General features: G+C 39.7%; 1 protein-coding gene across 10 annotated transcripts in view; it reads right to left on the reverse strand.

Moving 5' to 3' along the window:
• IL1RAPL2 (interleukin 1 receptor accessory protein like 2) overlaps window positions 1–20,162 on the reverse strand; it is a 390,373-nt gene that overhangs the window by 156,516 nt on the left and 213,695 nt on the right. For all 10 annotated transcript variants that reach the window (XR_009819683.1, XM_062006928.1, XM_062006927.1 and 7 more), the window contains 2 exons: window positions 19,822–20,008; window positions 14,474–14,627 (listed from right to left, as the gene is read on the reverse strand). Coding sequence is in view for 9 of the 10 variants with exons in the window: in XM_062006928.1 (XP_061862912.1) it covers window positions 14,474–14,627; window positions 19,822–20,008 (341 nt within the window). In the remaining variant the exon portion in view is untranslated. The remainder of the gene's footprint in view (window positions 1–14,473; window positions 14,628–19,821; window positions 20,009–20,162) is intronic.

Here is a 20,162-nt window from a genome sequence, read left to right on the forward strand (position 1 = left end):
GCATTGCACAATAACTTCTTTTTTAACCTAGACTTTATCATCAATTTTTTAAAATGTCATGTTTTAGCAATACTTTCCCATCCTGCAGCTCAGCTCTTTTCACCCCAGAGACTTCAAAAGAAACCCTAACAAGAGACGTTGGGATTTTGGGAATGTTAGGGGGAAAAAACAGAAAAAAATCATTCACTGTCATACTGAAAACATGAGAATGACTCAAAAGCAAAGGAAGGAGATGTCATCAAAGGTCCTGGGAGATGATTAATAGCTTCAAGAAGGAAATAGGCTTTCTTAGTGCACAGTTTAACATTGAGAATGAATGTAAATATCCAGACTGCTTGTGCAGAGGGATGAAGCAGTCTAGGGGAGAAGGAGAATGGGAAGATATACAATGTACACAGGAAGGTTACAGCAGTACACTGCAGATTGGGGGATGAGTGCTTGCTTCCATCTTCTTGAATTCTGACTGTCTGTCAAAGTAAACAGTCCCAATTATATTCAGCTGGATTGACACATACAGAGCTCAAGGCTGGGAAGAAGAATATTTCAATAAGCAGTTGAGTTACTGGAGGCATGAGGACATCAAGTTTTAGTCTCTCTTCCTCCTCCCCCTGACATTTTAAAATGTCAAGCTACTGTCCACACTGCTGCCTTATTTCCCACCTAGTCTGCAAGTGAACAAGGGAACGTTACCTGTTTACTGCATAAAAGGAACCACAGTATCACTAGGGATTTTAAAATGAGAAGTATGTGACCATAAAGTTGGAGTAATGGCACAACTATAGGTCAAGAACTAGCATGTGGTCAATTTAAAATTCTTATTTGAAAGACATTAAGTTTGTAAATACCACGGTCCTGGGACAAATCAGGGAGGACTGTGTGCTGCAGGGGGTGTATCACACAGCAGGACAAGCCCCTAGCTCCACTGATGGCCCCGTGCATAACAGGGCAGCTTACAAGTTCCTATCACCTTCAGCTGAAACCCACATGTCAGCAGCAGAGCCGGTGAGGAGCATCTCATCTAATGAACAAAGCTCTTCTCTTACGCCAAGGAAAAGCTGGTGCAGCAATGCAATATTTAAACTCTACAAAGTCCTTATTAAATGTGACAGCAACAGCTGTAGCAGACAGAGCACTAGCAGAACAAGAATTAAAGCCTTTTCAAGGGCTAGAAAAAGAAAATAGGTACCACTTTAAATATTAAAATGAGGTCTGGGCTGATGGGGAATGTAGATACAGTGGCAGATAGCCAGAGATCTTGAAGGTGTTGAAAGCCATTGCTCTGACCCTCCCACAACCTAATGAAAAGGAACCACCTTTAATTCTTTCCAGTCAATATCCTCTATATCAAACTAATAGATATAATTCCCACTCCTTATCTTCAGGATATGATGGGTCACATTAACATTTCTCCCCCATAATGAAACCTTGCCGAAGCCAACCTCAGTATTGCTTTTGAAATACACCGTTCCAGTTGCTATACCAGAACAGTGGATAGTGAGGAATAGAATTATTCACGTTTGGAAGGTGGAGAAAAAGCAGAAATAAAACATAAAATCAGAGAAAAGGGCATATTTCCCTATAGGTAGAATGATACAATATGTATGTTTTAGATGTGCCCAGCTTCCGTAACTGCTTTTCTCAAGGCTGGAAATACTTCCCTGCTTTACTATACTGCTTCAGTCATGTTGGCATCATCTACAGGAACCTGAACGGTCCAGATTGACCTCTTTCCCATCATCTCTTCCCACCCTCAGACTCGGTGTCATGGTATTTTCTCTGAGTGCACTATTGCCCAAAGCTCTAGTGCAGCGTCTTTGTCAAGTGATGGAAAAAGTCTCAGTTAGGAAAACTGTGAATTCTCTCCCTCTGAAGTGCACCACAGAAAAGCTCCAGTTTATCTGAGAATGGAATTTGTGCTATGGAAAGAAAAAGGTATTTCATAAGGGGTCAAATGCTAACATTCCTCTTTGACAAAACTCAGGATTTTTTCAGAAAACTCCCATTTTGAGGCTTTGGTTAGATAATTTCAAACAGACTTCTCTATCAGAAAACTCAACAAAGTACCAAAGCTCTTCCTTTCTGCCACTCTAATCCTTCCCATGGCATTTCTGAGGCCTCTTCCTATTACCTGGTCATCCATACCATGCTGAATGAGTTCCTGAGTTCCTCCTATTCCTGTTCTATTTACAAATGAAGTTGCCTGCGTTTCTGCAACATCCTGTGTCTCAAGAGAAACACAACTGAGTTGACATCTCTAAATCAGATCACTTTCCTGCACACTCACATGTACATACCTATATTCAGGTAACAATGTTCTGCCTAAAACCACCTGCCCAAATACAGTTGCTATGGCCGCTGAAAGGTCACAAAGTTGACAGATCCCTGGGAGAGTCACACCTGCCTTATTCCACATGCTCTTCTTTTCCCGTGCATGCTGGTGTGTTCCACAGAAGCTGTGAGGGCATATACAGCTTATGGCATATTGGTTCCTTCCCTGCCAGAAACTATAACCACTCCTGGCCCAGGATGGGCACCGCAACTATCCACAGCTGGATTGGTAATGTGAAATGTACTCTATAAAGATGAAAAGCCATCCGGTGCGTGAATCTAGCCTGCTTCAGGATAACAAAAAGCATTTTATCTCAAGCCATTATGAAATTATCTCAAACCCATTCCTGGCAGACAAGCAGCCACACAAGAGAACTGGCACCAGCCCAGATAAAATAAAACCAGAGACCACACAGACCGTGTTGCCCGTTACTAAGAGAAGCAGTCCTTTAGCTGAATAACTGGGCTATACCAGAAAAAAACCAGAGGATAAGAACCAAAAGCTGCCTTACAAATTTACAACTACATTGTTTATTAACCTTACTATTAAATCATTTTGGTTTGCAATTCTATGCTATTTCCTGCACTTTCTCCAAGTACTTCAGCCCACGGGGCTTGTCATAAACAATACCTGAGAGCTTTTCATTTTAAGCCAAAGAAAAAAGATGCAAAGTTAAATCATTTACTGCTCCCTTCCCTTTGGTTGCAAATTGATTTTATTTACCGAAACATGCTTGCATTGCAAAACCCACTCAACACATACAGTAAATAAGTCAGTACATGAAAGCCTGGTGTAACCTAGTAACTGCCTATGCTTGGAAATAGACTAGAATCATCAACACCTAAATACAAATTTAGTGGAATGCTGCTTTTTCTCCTGCTTACAAGAGGCAAATCAATACTATTAAAGACATAAAATAGCTTGGTTGGCCCTGGTAAAAATTAAGAGCATATATTCAGTGCTGCACCATGGTATTAAAGACAGATAGGATATTTAGCACACCAACCATATTTTTGTATGTCCTTTCAACTTGAAAAACTGCAAGGCACAGAACAAACAGGGGTAAGTTATTAGCTTCAGTCTTCTGGTGAACTTCATAAGAGTAACATCAGAGCCTGAAGCAATACTACTACTGTCAGATCTCATAAGCTAAACAGGGCCAGGCCAAACAGGCACTTGAATAAGGCACCTTTGAGGATCACAAAAGTGCAGCAAGAAATAATGCTGACAATTCAGTAGTGAACACTATTCTTTCCAGAGAAGAACTTTTCATCTCAGATACTCAGCCACAAGTGTTATGCAGCACAAAGCAGCTCGGAAAGGCATCAGCATTGTGCTGAGAAAACAACCTGAATCCCCAGCTAAAGTTACTACAGTTCACCTATTAAAATTTCTCCAGTCATTCCAAAGGAACTAGATAGTCATTGCTTCCCCTTCTCACACTTTTCTTATGAGACAAAACATTAGTCAAGATTTGCAGTGTTTCTCTGGGGGGTGGGAAGGCTGCATTTTTAGAGGGTAAAGCAATCTGCTCGCTCGTGTGTATCTATTTTACCATTAACAAAATGGTTTCAGAGGCAGTGTTACTCTGTGCATCTATCTGCCTATCTATTATTAATAAAGAAGAATGAGCATCCAGCCCACACTTTCATGATGAAGAAAGCCTCTTTTATATAGGAAATGAAAATGTACAGGTTGATTTCAGTGGCTGCGCTTCACCTCACTGTTGTGGGCAAAAAACCCACACTCCTGTCATTTATACTAAACCACCTCCAGTACTGAAAGCACAATACACTTACAGAATGTGGCTCAGCAGCTCCCAGAATAAAAGGCAATTCTTAAAGTGGGAGCTCCTATCTGACATTTACAGTATATAGTAAGTGATTCAGCAAGCTCCAGTTGCTGTGCACAACGACAGATCATTGGATAAACGAGCAACCGATAACAAGTGTGGAAGACTTGGCTGTCCACATCAATAAATTAGACAATACCAAATAATCAATGCTACAATCTGCAAACTGCTGATTTAAGGTTGAAGGAAAAAAACTCAGATGATGTTCAAGAACATAATAGAACTAGGGGGCATCACAGGTCAATAAAAACTAACACTGTTTGCCATTCTAATTACTTTGCATGTTCATGAGCTGGGAAGGCTGTGAAGCTGTAAGTAAAGCACCAAGAGCACTGACACGATATATAATTCATAGGCTGCAGCATATTGCTACATTTCTCATTGCCATTAGAACTTGTGCTTTCTCCGGGAAATATGGAGGTAATACTTAATGTTTATCTTCAAAACTCATTTTTCATGAGCCCTGTATTAACAGGTCCCTCTGGTGAATGGGAAAGTCATCAATCTGGATCATTTGAAGGACAGAAAATGAAAGGGCTTTTCTCTTCATGGATATATTGTGTTGGCACTTCAACAGTGACACGGTTCATGCAGTCACTGTAAATGGGCACGTGAATTCTTAAGGTTTTGTCCAGCTCAGCTTACTGACTTTGATAAGATGCAGAGTTGGGTTAATTTATCAGGACTTTGCTGGGTGTCAGGTGAAAAGGAGATGTTAAAGACAGAACATGACTGGCTGTGTCAGTTCCTCCAGGTGAATGGGCACCCACGTTGGATGGATAATTCACTCTAGATTGAATTTTCCTGTTGACTTTTTGTAGACACAGACGTTCCTGCAGATTTATGTTGGTGTTTTTGAGTGGTTGAGCAAAGAACACTCTGAAAGAGGCAGAGAAACTGCCCCATTTTCCAAATGTGGTCAAAAGCAAATGGACACATTTCTCTTTCTGGACCACACTGAGTTTGTCTGATGTAGCTACAAAAACTGAAGTCACTATAGAAATTAGTGTCTATTAAGTGTACTTTGAGCACATAACCATGCTGAGTTGTCCACAGGAGTTAATGGGATGCTGCTGGCCAGACACGTAACAAGTCAAAACCCAAATTAAAGGTTTAATACTTTACTGTAAGAAACAGAAACCTAATATTTACAAAACAAGGACCTTGATAAAAATTAATACAAATCACATAAAATATATCAAAGGAAAACTCTAATTTTTGTCACTTCCTATATGTAGCTTTAAATAGATAGTTATTTCAGCAATGGTTTGAGAACCCAGCTGTGAAATTCATTTCCTGGTCTTTTAGTACTGTATTTGTCAGCACTTAACCCACTTCTGGCTTGGTTTCTGTCACAAAAAGGAAGGTTTCCTTGAGAAAATGAAAATACTAGAAGATGCAATGCATCATTTATATAAAAAGGCAGCAGAGGAAATGCTAAGAACAGTATCTTCTACTAAAGGTCTTTTAAAGTCTTTGGGACTCTCACTAAAAAATGTGGGCAAATTTTTCTCTATCCTTTGCATTTAATGAAAATGTGATTCCCTGACTGTGTCAAAATATAGCAAATAGGGAGAAGAGATGAAGTCTCACTATGGAAATGTGCAAGTTACTACAGCAAGAAAATGGCACTGCAGATGTGATGTAAATGTTATGTATTTTAACATGTCAGTATTGGTGGGGAAGAGGAAGGATTTTCTGTCTCCAGACAATCTGTAGTATCCTGTCCAGAAGTACAGAATTTCTGCAGATTTAGCTTACCTTCTGAATTAAAAAAGTGTGTCCTTTTCACACTTATTAGAACTGTAGGCACAAGCAAGATGCTTTTCTCTTTGCCTTTTGTTCTTGTAAACATTTTCTCCTCAACAACAGTTTCTTTAGATTTTTTATTTCATTTATTCTCTTTGGATTCAAATATTGGTAAAAATTCTGTTACAAAAAATACATTTAAAGGTGTTTTCCAGAAGTAAAGATGGACTTGCAGCCTCTAGCACTGTAAATAGAGTCCACTGGCTGACAGCATGTAATAACATCATGAATCAAAAAGGAAATATAAGTCATTGTGAAAATCTTAACAGCTTCTTATCCACCCTAAATGCTTACACTGTCTTTCATGAAAATCTGGAAATGCATACCTTATTTTGAGCTCAGCATTTCTGGTTGGTTAATCATTATATCTCACCTTGTGACACTACTAGAGAATGATACTTAAAGCCTGATACAGCACAAAGGCAGATGTCAGGGAAGGCACAGTGTGATTCTCGTTCTCCCTGCATCCTCCAGAGATACAACCTCACACCAGCCAAGGGAACTGGGTGCAAACATCTATCATCCCCTTACTCTGGAAGCATTCTGCATGGTGATTTGCTGTCTGTACTACTAAGTACAGGAGGGAGTTGGGGCTTTCGGATAAAAACAGCTTGTTAAGTACAAAACTGGGCTTTAAAGCAGAAAGTGCCAGTGTTCTCTGTGCAGTTATGGAGAGCAGAAGTCGGGCCTTCGGCTGGAAACAGCACATTTCCTGCCAAGAGTGAGCTCTAGTTAGAGCACTTGCACGGAATGAGATGGGGGACAGGCACCCCAGGCCATCTGTCAAGAGTGAAGAGGACTGCCAAGCACTGAGAGTGGACTGAACAAGGTTCACGGTGGGGAAAGAAGGGCTAAAGCTGCCAAGCCAGGAGAGAAGGTAAAGAAGGAAAACATGTTCCTGGGTCCAACAGCTGCTGACAGATTCAACACCACTTTAGATGTGAAACAATTATGGTGAACCCTAAATAGGGGAAATGTTTCATTTGGAGATGCAGAGCTAAAAAAAGAGCTCTCTAGAAGGAGCAGCTGCTTCCAGGAAAAGGGTAATGGCTCCAAATGCAGCAAACACTTCCCCTCCTGTCAGTGACGGCCAAGTGTGCAAGGTGGAGCAACCCCTGAAGGCCGGGCTAACTCCTACCATACACACCTCTCCATGTTTTACCTTGGAGTGCTTTTCAGTCTGTTTGATCAGGAAAATTCACAGGCTGCTTTAGGCTTTCCTTGAAATGTTTTCTGCTTCATTAGAGACAAGAGTCACTCGGGTCCACGTTTGAAAACACAACTAAGAGAGAGGAAAGCTAGCAGCTCTCACCAGATCCACTAGTCAAACTCAGCAATAAAAATACCTCTGCACTCTAAGCAACTCTCAGATCCCAGGGACTAGGTGAGGTGTCTAGTGCTGCCAGGAACCAGAGTCTGCATTTGTGAAAATCCTGGCATTTGGCAAGAAATTTCCCATGGAATAGCTATTATTTAGATCTTTTTTAATATGAATTAAAAAAAGTATTAGGAACTATCAAAACATCTAATTTCAGAAATGCAGAAAGATTCTAGTAATATACATTATTAGCTGTATGTATTATTAAAAATGATACATCTGCAAAGAAAATGAAAATATTTCCCAAAAAAGAAGTGATTTGAAAAAACGGGGTAAGAAACACAAAATCTTGCAGTATGATCTCTGATGTTAAAATTACATACACTGAAATGGATGTTGTTTCCACAAAGTGCTCTAAAATGTCACTGCCTTATTTCATGATAAAATAGTGCTAACAACAGACATTTCATTCCATCCCCAAAGAAAAGGCCCTTGAGTTTAGATTATGAAGCAATATTGGATAAGTGAGAGTGTGTCCAATCTCCTGCAGGACCCTGAGGCTCTGTGCTCTCCACAGAGGACAATTCCAGGCATGGATGACATGGGGTCAAAGTAACTCAAAGGGTTACTTTGAGTACCAAAAAACATGTAAACATGTTAAGTACCTCTGCAGAAAAAGCTCCTTCGAAGTCAGGAATCCCCATAGACCAGAGCTTTCCGTGACAGATATGTCCTTGGTACAGCACCTTTCACTGCAGAAACCTCTGCTGAATGCATTCGGTTCATCCACTTTTCCTCCTATTCACCTGCTTTTTTAACCTATGTCTTCTGTTGGCCCCACTTTTATGTATATCTAATTCCCATCTACACAATGGTATTCAGAGCTCAGCGGCCTTTTAGAGTCAAACTTGGGTAAGTTACTACTTAAGCAATACTGAAACATTTAATGAATTCATTGCCAATGTGTCAGTAGCCTCCACTACAAGTAACGTAAAATAGCATACCCAGTATACAGAGGATTAAAAAGATACAGAAAAGTCATTACCCTCAAAATAGTGAACCTACTTTTAGCTCGTATCCTCACTGATTCTGTGGTAGTTTGTACGGCCCCAGAGCTGCTGCAGAGCGTGACCGTCTGCACTTTTACATGCAATTCAGCCCCTTGGCTTCACAGTAGCAAATCACCATCAATTGCTTGTGCTAATAAAGGGGTCCCAAACAAACAAATATAGCAACAGCAGCATCATTTGAAAAGTGAGCAATGTAATGAGATTAGAAAGAATTTAATTGAAAAACTATGAGCAAAGGGTGAATTCAGGCAGAATCATTCAATTCATGTAGCCATGTGGAATAATTTGTCATTTACGATGGTCAAAACAAATATTGCTGCATAAATGACTTTTAGGAACAGCCAGGCACTTTAGCAGCCTATAAAGAATGTGACACGAGTAGAGGTTGAAGGAAATTTGAAGGACAGAGCTGCTGAACAGAGTGGTCCAGTAAGTTCCGCACGTCACTCCAATCCATCACCAGCAGTTTATGAAGTTGGTCAGATGGCCACCTTTTACTATCAAACTGGAAAATCATTCACTAGTACAAGCTCACAAATCACCTTTCCCACAGGAAACAGAAAGAACAAGGCAACCTCTCCCGTGGAAAAAGCACATCCCTGCAAGACAGAGCCATCTGCCAGGGGACACCTGGGCTGCCCCGTGAGAGCAGGGCTTGTTCCTTCCTCAGGGGCAGCCACCCTTTCCCCAACCCACAGCGTACATCTGCTTACATCTTCTAAGCCTGTTTCCTTACAGACCAGTGTTTCAAAACAAACAAAAAAGAGTGCTGAAGCAGCAGGTAAACATAGCAGGTATTTTTCTCAATTGCACCTTTTCATCCCAAAAGCTATTGAAACATTGTTATGTATCAGACAGAATGAACTGGTTGGTATGGCTCAGGAAAGCAGGAGGTTGCCTAAATTGCCTTTCAAAAATAACATAGAATCATAGAATGGTAGGGTTAGTTTTGCTTTTTATCTGAATAGTATAATTATTCTTCAATAAACATTGGCATTTAACAATACTAATCAAAATGCTCACAATTTCTGATGTTCCCCAATACCTATACATTTATTAAAAACTAATAGATTCTGACATTGTTGATAAGCTGTAACTTTATATCAGTATCTTCCATTTGTTGTATGTGGGTACACTCTAATTTATTATCAAATTAAAAACTGAGTTTCTTTTACCCTTTGAGGCTTTAGAACCCTGGATCACAGTTGCTAATCTCATTTGTTCGTCCACAACAAAACTACCAAGAGGTAAAGTGAATCACAGAATTTTAAAGGTTGGAAGAGATTTCAAGAGCTCATCCAGTCCAACTCCCCTGCCAGAGCAGCACCACCTAGAGTAGGTCACACAGGAACTCAAGGTGTGTACTTTTCTGTTTTACATAGACTGAAAGGTTACATGTCACTTGCTAAGAGATAAAGCTGCTGTTGAGTTTCTTCAGCAAAAAAAAGGCTGACAAGACTTGTTTCACATCTGTCTGCATAATATAACAAACCCATGAAGCACCAGTGATGAAAATGTTGTTCTGTTGACAATCTGCTATTGTTAAATGCACCCAAACAGCAAGATTTAGGCACCGCTCATTAGTGCTGTATTGTAGCTCAGGGTTTTGTTCCTATAAATACTTCATGTCAAAATATTTTTCAAATAGACTTGAGGCTAAAAGCCTTTTCCCTACAAACCCAAAGAGCTATAGACTTTTAGCATCTTAATCACACTTGCCTGGACCTTTACCATTGAAGCCATTTTATAACATTGCCAGCCCCATACAGTGTGAGTAGTCCACAAGTAGTCCAGCTACCCCTTCCTACAAACTTTACCTTTTGCCTGTACTCCTGAGATTTTTTCTTACAAATTATCTCACAGTAGCTAATATCATGACTTAGTCACAGGAAGAAGAAAAGCAATAGAAACTCCCCTTCTACCTCTAACTGAGCCACTGAGGTCTTCTGACCCATGTTTGGGTCTGCAAAGGTGGGAAGTTAATACTGGATCAGAGGAAAGCAGTGCCCAACGACCAGCACATGCTGTCCTTGCAGCATCCTTGCACAGTCACAGTCACTCAGGCCACTGCCCCACACTGGCACAGAAGTTAAGGCAGCACCTTCTAATAACTCTAATGACTTCACTGGAAGCTTGCTTAAATGATTGCTAGATAAGAGCAAGAGCTTTACTAGTAAGAGAAGAGCTTTACTCCTATTTAAAAGTCTCACCTAGCAGACTCCACCTGAAATGAATGCTTAAGCAACACCAATTTGAATAAAAAACACATCACCATTCTTCACTTAGTCCACCATTGCTCTCTTGCCTGCACCTAACTTTGATCAGGCTGCCTTGTGACATCACATCTTCAGTACAGCTGCTGTATTAGTTGTGGATGTCATTACCTATTCTGTTCACCTTTTCCAACAGCAAGTTAAAATGGTGCATCTGCCTCCTGCACCTTCAAATTTTCCTCAAGCTTTCCATTATTCCAACTTCTCTTAGGTCAGCACTGCATTTATTCTGATTTCAAGTTTCACTCTTTAGATGCCTATACTGCATTTACTAATGAGTATCAGTTACTTCATATTGCCACTTCCGTAACCACCTGAATTGTCAAAAAAGACTAAAAACCTCATGCACCAGGTTTGACGCAACTTAAACAAAAGAGAAAAGATCCCTGTCTTCCAATCAAGAGACTGCAGAAATAACTTAACTGACTTAACAGGTATTTCAAGTATTTTGTACTTTAGGGAATGCCTTGAAGACTGCAGGTGAGCTAACCCAATCTCCCCTCTCTCCATGGCAGTGCAGCTCTCCTTGCTCCAAGAAGATGTGGAGTTGCCTATTTCACTTTCAGAATAACTCTTTAATAACAGTTTCAGGTCACTGTGGCTGCTAGCAGTGGTTGACAGTCTTGTCGTTCAAAATCGTACTGTTAGAGGAACCCAGGCACTTGCCAATAAATGCCAATTCAGGAACGTTAATAAGTACCAGTAACAGAAACAACATTAGAAGTTTCCTGCAGAAGAAAACAGAAGGCAAGATCCTCCTCTCCACATCTTCACTGCAAGCTAGCAGAGACAATTTAACCACAGCTTTGCTGGGAAGCCCTCAGCAGTGTTTGCTAAGAGTGATTCTTAAAGATCAGCAGGTTCAGCAGTCTGAGCTCTGGTCTCACCCTAGGTCCTCCTGGTAGAGTATTTAATCATAACTCCATTTTCAGACAGGTGAATAATGTGGCCCAGTGCACCAACAATCCCACTGCAAGACAGACACGCATACTGGAATGAGTCTGTGAACAGCTGCACAGACGTTTAAGGGACTGGAACAGCAATCGTATGAGGAGAGTCTGAGAGAGCTGGTGTAGATTGGTCTGGAGAAAAGAAGTCTCACGGAGATCTTATCCATGTGTATAAAAATCTGGTGGAAAGGTGTGAAGAAGATGGAGTCAAACAGTGAAAGAATGAAAGGCTCTGGACACATGACATCTAATAGAATTTCTGTTTAAACATAAGAAAATTCTTTTTGTACTATAAGGGTGGTTGAACACTGTGCCAGCCTTGCCCAGAGATGTTGTGGAGTCTGTGTTCTCAGAGGTAATGAAAACCCAACTGGGCACAGCCCTGGGCCACCTGCTGCAGTGGATTCTGCTTGAGCTGTGGGTTGGAAGGGATGATCTCCAGAGATGCTTCCAACCTAGAACTGCACTAGCCTCGGGGTGTGCCAAAACCTACACTAGTATGTAGTTATCTTTTTGGCTCCCATGAGACATTCTTCAATGAAATATCTACGTTGTGCACCTGCTCCTAGTCTGTGATCTGATCTGCCTCAGGACCTTCCACCCAACGTGGTCAGACAAAAGAACTAATCCTCTTGAGTTTCCTTTGACTTCTGCCCCATAAAGATCTAAACTTACATGAATATAAGGTTCACAAACTGAAACAGCAGAAACAAGGGTGAAGCACCCAGCTATAAGACAATATTCTTACATGGTTCTGTGTATTACATTCATAGCTCTAATCCATATTTTCAGATAAACTTACCAGTCTATTCCAGATACCTAGAGAGATTCAACCAGCAAACACATAACATCAGATACAGCTCCCAAACACTTAAATGTGGAAAAGGTCTTTACCGACATTTATAAACTAAAGGAAATGTAATTTGACATGAATTTCTCAAGACATTACAAGGGGAACAATCTCTGGGTTCTCAAGCATTTTGCAGAAAGAAAAACACTTTCATATTCCATATTTACCTTTTTTATAATTTAAGTAAAAAAGATTTTAATAAAACAAATAACTTTAATGCCTACTATAGTTAGTTCAGGACAAATCTGTTGAGTTGTGAAGTATGGATATATCACACTGTTGAAATAATGAAAAGAACACATGAGCTCTAGCAAGGTCACGATGAGAGGGAGAGCACAGAATGTTATCTAAAGAATATTCATCATGGGGAATTGAATTAGATGCATCTCATTTTCACTTTGTCAGACTTAGTTCATATTCTGGTTAAAGACCGGTCAGGATAACAACTATCCATAAGGCAAGCATTATATCTTCATTTGACAGGTCTGGGGTCAGGTAGGTCAAATAAATACTTTAGAGACCTGTCCGTGGTCAAAAATGGACAGTAAGGAATCACATGGTATATGAATCTGGCCCATGGGGAAAAGAACTCGTTTAAAATGAGGAATGATTATAAAAATAGAAAAATGGATTTCACTCAAAATCACATAATCTCAAGGCCTGGAAGGGACATTGAAAGATCATCCAGATCAACCCCCCTGCCGGAGCCGGACCACCTAGAGTAGGGCACACAGGAACTCATCCAGGTGGGTTTGAATGTCCCCAGAGAAGGAGATTCCACACCCCATCTCGGCAGTCCCTTCCAGTGCTCCCTCACCTCAATAGTGAAGAAGCTTTTCCTTATGTTCTTTGGAACTTCTTGTGTTCAGCTTGTATCTATTGCTCCTTGTCCTATCATTGGACATCACTGAGAACAGCCTGGCTCCATCCTCCTGACACCTGCCCTTACTGAGCTCACCCCTCAGTCTCCTCTTCGCTAAGCTGAAGAGCCCCAGCTCCCTCAGCCTTTCATCAGAAGGGAGATGCTCCACTCCATCATCTTTGTGATCCTGTGCTGAACTCTCTCAAGCAGCTCCCTGTCCTTGAACTGAGAGGCTCAAGAACACATTAGAAATATCACATGGACTATTTCAGCTTGATATAAATAAGTCAAACTCTACTTGTTGCTGCTTTAAGCGGGACTCCATTTTAATGTCAGAACACAGAGAGGAAAATACCTAACCATTTGTTCATATTGTTTTGTGTGAAAGGCTGATAAAAACCTCAATTGTTTGCAGATACTTCCAAAGTTCCACAGACACTGAAGGCAAAATAATCATTACAGATGTCATACTGCATAGTAGAATGGAAAGGGATAGGAATGCATTAGTAAACAATATTATTTTACCCATTTCTTTCTGGTACCTGACACAAAGAGACAGAAAAATATTGTTTTCTAGGAGATTACTACATGGACTCAGAAACATACAATTTATGACCTCCTGATCAGCAAGCTACTTTTTCTTACAGTCCAATGTTCCTAGCTTCATTCTTGGAACAAGTTGTGCCACATACTTCATTAAAGACAAATCCTAGACTAGAGAAGTTGATCGCCATAAATTAAACTAAAGCTTAAAAATACAGAATAATCATTCAAAAAAATTTTGACTCAGGATATCTCTTTTGGCTGTATTTTGAGGACAAAGCTCACCAAAGGCCTTTTTTATAGTTCCAGTCAACATTTCCTCCGTATAGCAATGAAGAAACTGGAATCTGAATTACTTCCAGCTCATAGAGGGGACCTAGTTCTATCTTTTGCTTTATAATCAGCCTTCCCAGGTTTTGTACAGAGAAAAAGGTAGTCTTCTGTGGAACTTTATCAGACCTTGATATAAATTTTCCCTAGTTTGAGACTGTTTGCTACTGGGATTTGGTTTGGACTTCTATTAAATAGATTCCCTGACTTGTGAAACCCACTTGTTCTTATTATTTCAAAGTTTGGTTTTTTGGTTTCTTCTCTTCACACAGAACAAAGATTCTTACCAGTAACCTTCAATTCGACCGTTCTTCGTATGAGCTTGCCTTCAAACTTCAGTTCACAGGTATAATTTCCTCCATCTTCTTCCTGGACTTCTTGTATTAAGAGTGTATTTCCCTTCTGAATTACAACGCTTCTCCACATTTTTGGCTTACATTCCTGCAGAAAAGAATCCATTGCCAAAATTACCCAGCTTATATGGCATAAACAATGTTGTCTGATCAGATTTTCAGTATTATATATAAGTAAACAATTACTTCAACATATTTTGCAACTGAAATATCATTTCAGAAAGCACGTAGATCTGAAATGGGAATTCATCTGAGGACAGAAATTAAACAGAAATGGTTTTAAGGTTCAGTAATTCCCATTGCATCACATGGGCCATGTTTAATACATGGTGCCCTGAAGCAATGGTTAAGTATCTTCTCTTTTTCATGATGAGCAACTGCCAAGACCTCTAACTTTAGGATGGACCATTAAAATGCATCTCTTTGAAGGTAGTAAGGACAGCATCCATTAAGAGTTAGCCTAAAGGCGAACTTTACTAGAGGTCTCAGGCTAGAACCATTTACCAACAGGAGAAAACGGGAAGAACAACAGCAGTTTTATGAGCAAGAGAATTTTGGAAGCCTGGTTTCTTTATGGTCTGTGTTTCTCATCACTGGCTTCTCTGGCACCTGATGAGCTTTGATTCAGACTTTTCCCATCACTGAGCTCTTTGTAGCATCAGTGTCACATGCTTCCTCTTGTGGACTACAGGGTACTGTTGGTCTGCAACTCTTACTGACTTTGCCAGGCAGACCTTACCTGTTATTTGGTAGCTCAAGGTTCCTCACTAGGAATTGTGGTCTTGCAGCATTAGTATTTGAGTCCTTCTGTACAGTGTGTGACATAGTGGAATGAGGGGCTTTCCTTTCCTAATATACTGTAGCCTTGCAGCCTGATCAGTTACCTTCCATATTTTTTTCTTGGGACCCCATAGACATTCCAAATCCACAATGTCTGATTTTAATGAAAGGATAATAAAGAAAAAGGTGGGACCATGAGCTTCTAGCATTGCACCCTAAAATGGAGCATTGAAGTGTTTACTCCTATCCCTAGAAGGCCAAATTCAGTTATAATTTGGCCATATATCAAATTCTGAAACTGTGCAATACTCCTGCAGGTTACAGTGTTCAGGTTACCTTTCTGTTTCCAAAGTACAGTTGTAAGGGAAGTGTAATCCTGTCTTGCTTGTGAACTTTAACACTGATGACAGAGAATGATCAGGACTCAGATCCTATCTGCTGTGCTATGAAGAATCAGAGCTTATTTTTGTCATTAAATTGTTCTGACATTGCTTGAGACTCATGCAGGACACAGATCTGATCTGGAAAATGCCACTAAATCCTTTCTGATTTACACTCATTTTTTTGTCCTGTTCAAAGATACATCATCTGTGTACTTGGAGTAACTAAATCTGAACACTGGATAAAAAATATGATGAAGTTCTATTCCGTTCTGGAATATACAAAGCCAGCATATTTCAGATATGCACCTCTCAGTGCAGCACTAAAAGACCTTGTCATATGTTATCAGTTTTATATTCACTATGTTATAGAAGCAAAGAGATCAAAGGTACATTTTCACATCCTTTATGTTTTTAGGTATTACCTATTTGTAATAAGAAGGGTGACATCTTTACTACTAAAGAGATTAAAAATTGAGCACAAACAATGTTTGTGCTATTGTGGATCTACAGAGAATGATAGTCCTGTTGGAATTGTACCACTAAATTCTGAATTATTTCATTTTGTATCTACTTAAAACACTTAATATTGAAAATTATTTATAAGCCTTTCCCAAATTTTAGTTAATTGTTTTTTTCTTCTACTGGCTATGCAGGCTTTGTAAGCAAATGTTGAAAGTGCCTGTTTCATTCTGCCTGTTTTCACAGACTAGCTCAATACACAAAACAAAATAAAAAAGGGAAGAAGCTGGAAAATCATAGCAATTTGTATTTTAAGCAACAAAAATGGCTGAGAAACAAACCAATTTAAGAAAAAACCATTTAGCCTTCATATTATGAAACCAATCTATACTTTTGGAAGTTTGCTAATTTCCCTGAAAAGGAAAGTGCTCAATTGTACGACTGTTGCTTGTTTTAACCAATTAATTCGTCTTTTCTGTTTTTGCACAATGTTTGCCTCCTAAAAGAATCCAAAAGTTTCCTTTTCTAGCCTATTTGTTTCCCTTAGCCTGCTTAAATGTTGTGAGTTTTCTACCCCCAATAATTCAGTTGTGCACTATTACACTTCTTTTTCTCTTCCTTGAAATTTGTGTGGCAGCACCTCGACAACTCTTATTTTTTGTAGGGTAGATAACAACTACCTGTCCTTCACCTGACATTTTGATTGTTTCCACAGCCTTTCCTTCAAGCCAGTAGTAGGAAAGAGATGGTGGAAATGGATTGGGACTCCACATTCTAGATGTAATATACTTTTTTTCCTCTACCAGTTGATTTCTCATGAAACTGCTCTTACTGTTAAATCCCATTCATCCATTCATGCCTTGACATATAGATCTATTTAAAAAAAAATCCTTATACTTCTTGTCAAAACAGTTCTAACAGGCATAACAGAGCTGTGTCTATATCAATGGTATTAATTGTGGATATCTCTAAAAGTAAATATTTCACACAGTGGAACTCTGGCTAGAAGTGAAGTTCACACTACTGCTAAATCCTCATAGCAAATGCTTTATTACCTATCATGTGTACATGTGGAAATCTACCTAAGGCATAATTATTTTAAGAGCATGGCGAAATTACCGTTAACTCCCTGTAACTGGATGCAATTATTGGCTCAGATTCATTAACGTCTCCATACAGAGAAGCCTTGTGGAAGGCAGGGTGAGTCCTGCACTTGCTGGGCTTGCACCATTACGGTCCTGTCTGAGGGTATTTCATCAGTCGTGAGTCAAAACTCCCTGTCTGCTAGTGAACTGGCAGATTCTCCTCAACACAGTGATTTCTCTTTTCAGCTAAAGGTGTAAACAACCAACCTTGAGGACTCCCTCATACTTATTTATCTACTGTACCATTTTGGACAACTTATACTCTCTCCCGGTAAGAAAATGTTCTCTAAATATTTCAGCATAATGAAAAGGCATTGCCTCGCAGTGCCTCTGGAGCAGATTTTCTCAAGAAGATGGCTGATTACACCTGCAGCTGCACATCAAACTCAATCACAAAGGTAGAGGCGGAAAGGTTGAGGACCTAGTGTGCTATGACTGGAAACAGATGTCTTCAGAAAGTGAGGGTCAGATCCTAAAGTCCAATATCACTTTACACTGTTCTTTGGGAGAAGGGACTTGTGTTTTGTTACACACGTTGCCTCACACAGCATGATGTTAAGTCTATGGTTTGTAGGGGCTATCCCATACTCGTCATGTTGTTTTGAAAACCAAGTAATTATATATTTTCCAGAAACTGGCCTTACACCCATTTGAAGAGGCAGGCTTCTATTAAGAGTCTGTACCATAATATCTTCAAGAATATTTTTCTAAAAATCTGTTTCAGGAATAAATTTCAAGGGATAATCTGACATGTCCACCTTGTGCATAACATTAATATTGACATTTCACACTACTGAGTGTCCTAACTCAGGTCCAGATGATACAGGTATTGTCTTGGAACTGAACTGATAGCACTTGATTGCTAGATATGGATAAGGGAGTACATATACTAGGTTATTCCACTAATGTCTCTTTTTATTCTCAAGCCAGGCTAATGGTTGCTGACTTGATTTTCTCACCATTATCATCCAGCCACATCAACTCTGTTCAGCTTCACCAGGGTTCACCATTCATCTGTCACACTCCAGCCTGGTGTCACATAACTTGTGTGTGCAACCCAGATAACTTGTGTGAGGATATGGAACAAAGACCCTTCCATTCCCTTTCTTGGTCAGAACAAAGCATCATTGATGTGGGGTTATACATGCATCTTCCTTAGACTGATTTGTGCTTCATGGCAGATGAAGATTATTCCCACCACACTATGTTTGCATTGTGCTCTTGCAAAAAGAATGACATCTTCAGTGATTTGGTGTTCAGTAATACCTAGACAGAAAGGGCAACAAAAGGCTTCTCTCTGGTACACTCTCTTCTCCAAGATTTTAGACCTAAATGAATACATATAATTTATGTATGAACAGCACTGAAGACATCCACCCATGTGCAAGAGAAGCAGCTTCAGTGGCTGAAAGAAATGCTTCGTTTATGCTAACAGTGGGTTATGACACAGGTTTTGTTACTATAAGATAGAATATGTGAGCTCTCAGTAAAAAACAGAAATAGATGACAACTTTTATAATTGCTCTTTTCTGATGCAACCTGTTAAAAAGGAAGAAAATCTGCAGCTCTATACATATTTCACACAAAATAACTGTGTTTAAAAAATGTTATTAATCTTGACAAATCAAGCACTCAAAATTTAGGATTTAACTAGTTTGTATGTTTCTGTCTTCATTATCTGAACCAAGTTTATCCAAAACTCATTTTACCTTTATACCTATAAACCAAACTATTTTCCATGCATCCCACTAAACTCTTCCTCTTGGCCAACTATTTCTTGTTCCCTCTGACTCTCAGCTTTTTAATCTTCTCTATTGTTTCTGGCAGCTACTCATACCTGAGGGATTTTCAAACAGCAGGCTTTTGGTGCAAGTCCAGACATCAGGTAAAATTCTCCAGACCTTGCTATGGTCTTGGTACCTGATGTCTGCCTGACAATCCATATATTAGTCATTCTCCTGTTTTCTTGGCAAGCTACAGAAACACATCATCAATACATCTACTGCTGAAAGTGGTGTGTGATATTTGACAGGTCTTGGAGAAGTTACAGCCAGCTAAGTTGCGTGCCAAGTAGTAGAAGTATCTAACAGATTACAGTTAAAATTAACAGACCTCAGTAAAATTACTCAATGAACTTCAGCAAAAGCAAATGCATTTCTGTGAAGTTACCCGTCAGACTTCCTAAAAATTAATGTAGAAAATAGTAGCACTACTGAAGTTGGCAGTGCTGGTAAACTTTTGGCTCCAACACAGGTTGCTTACCTTTGTTCCTACTACAGAGAGACATCTTACTGAAGAGGAAACTGGTGCAGAAGCACAGTGGTTTGGCAATGTGATACTGCTGTTAGAACTCATGTGACCTCTTGCACAAACACTCTCATATTACTTCTGTAATACTGGGAGAGCATCCTCCAGACCAGTCACAAACCATTTCAGGCTCAGAAAAGCCTCATACTGAAAACAGTGGAGATTTTGTATAGTTTCAGCACAATTGCAGTAAGAGAGCAATAGTTACCTTGTACCATACTACATCTGGCTCTTGACTGGCTGTTCTGTAATCCTCAATATCAGGACAGGAGATCGTCTTTCTCTTAGTGACTTCTGATTTCTCCAGATATCTAATCTTGCTGTTGTAGCAAAGCCCAGATTCATTCTCAGCTACTGTCAAGGACATGGATACCTTCATGCAATACGTTGAGTTTCTGCAGGGACAGAAAGATGTTTTCATTTATCCCGCTTCCTTTTTACCATGTTTGTTTCGACACAGTAAGTTTCTTTGTTAAGCTCTCACCTTCACAAACACTTCAGTAACACATTCAAACAGTGACAGAGGAATTACTAAGAAATGTAAAGGCT

Source organism: Colius striatus, chromosome 13 (genome assembly GCF_028858725.1).
Source record: "Colius striatus isolate bColStr4 chromosome 13, bColStr4.1.hap1, whole genome shotgun sequence".
NCBI classification, from domain to species: Eukaryota; Metazoa; Chordata; class Aves; order Coliiformes; family Coliidae; genus Colius; species Colius striatus.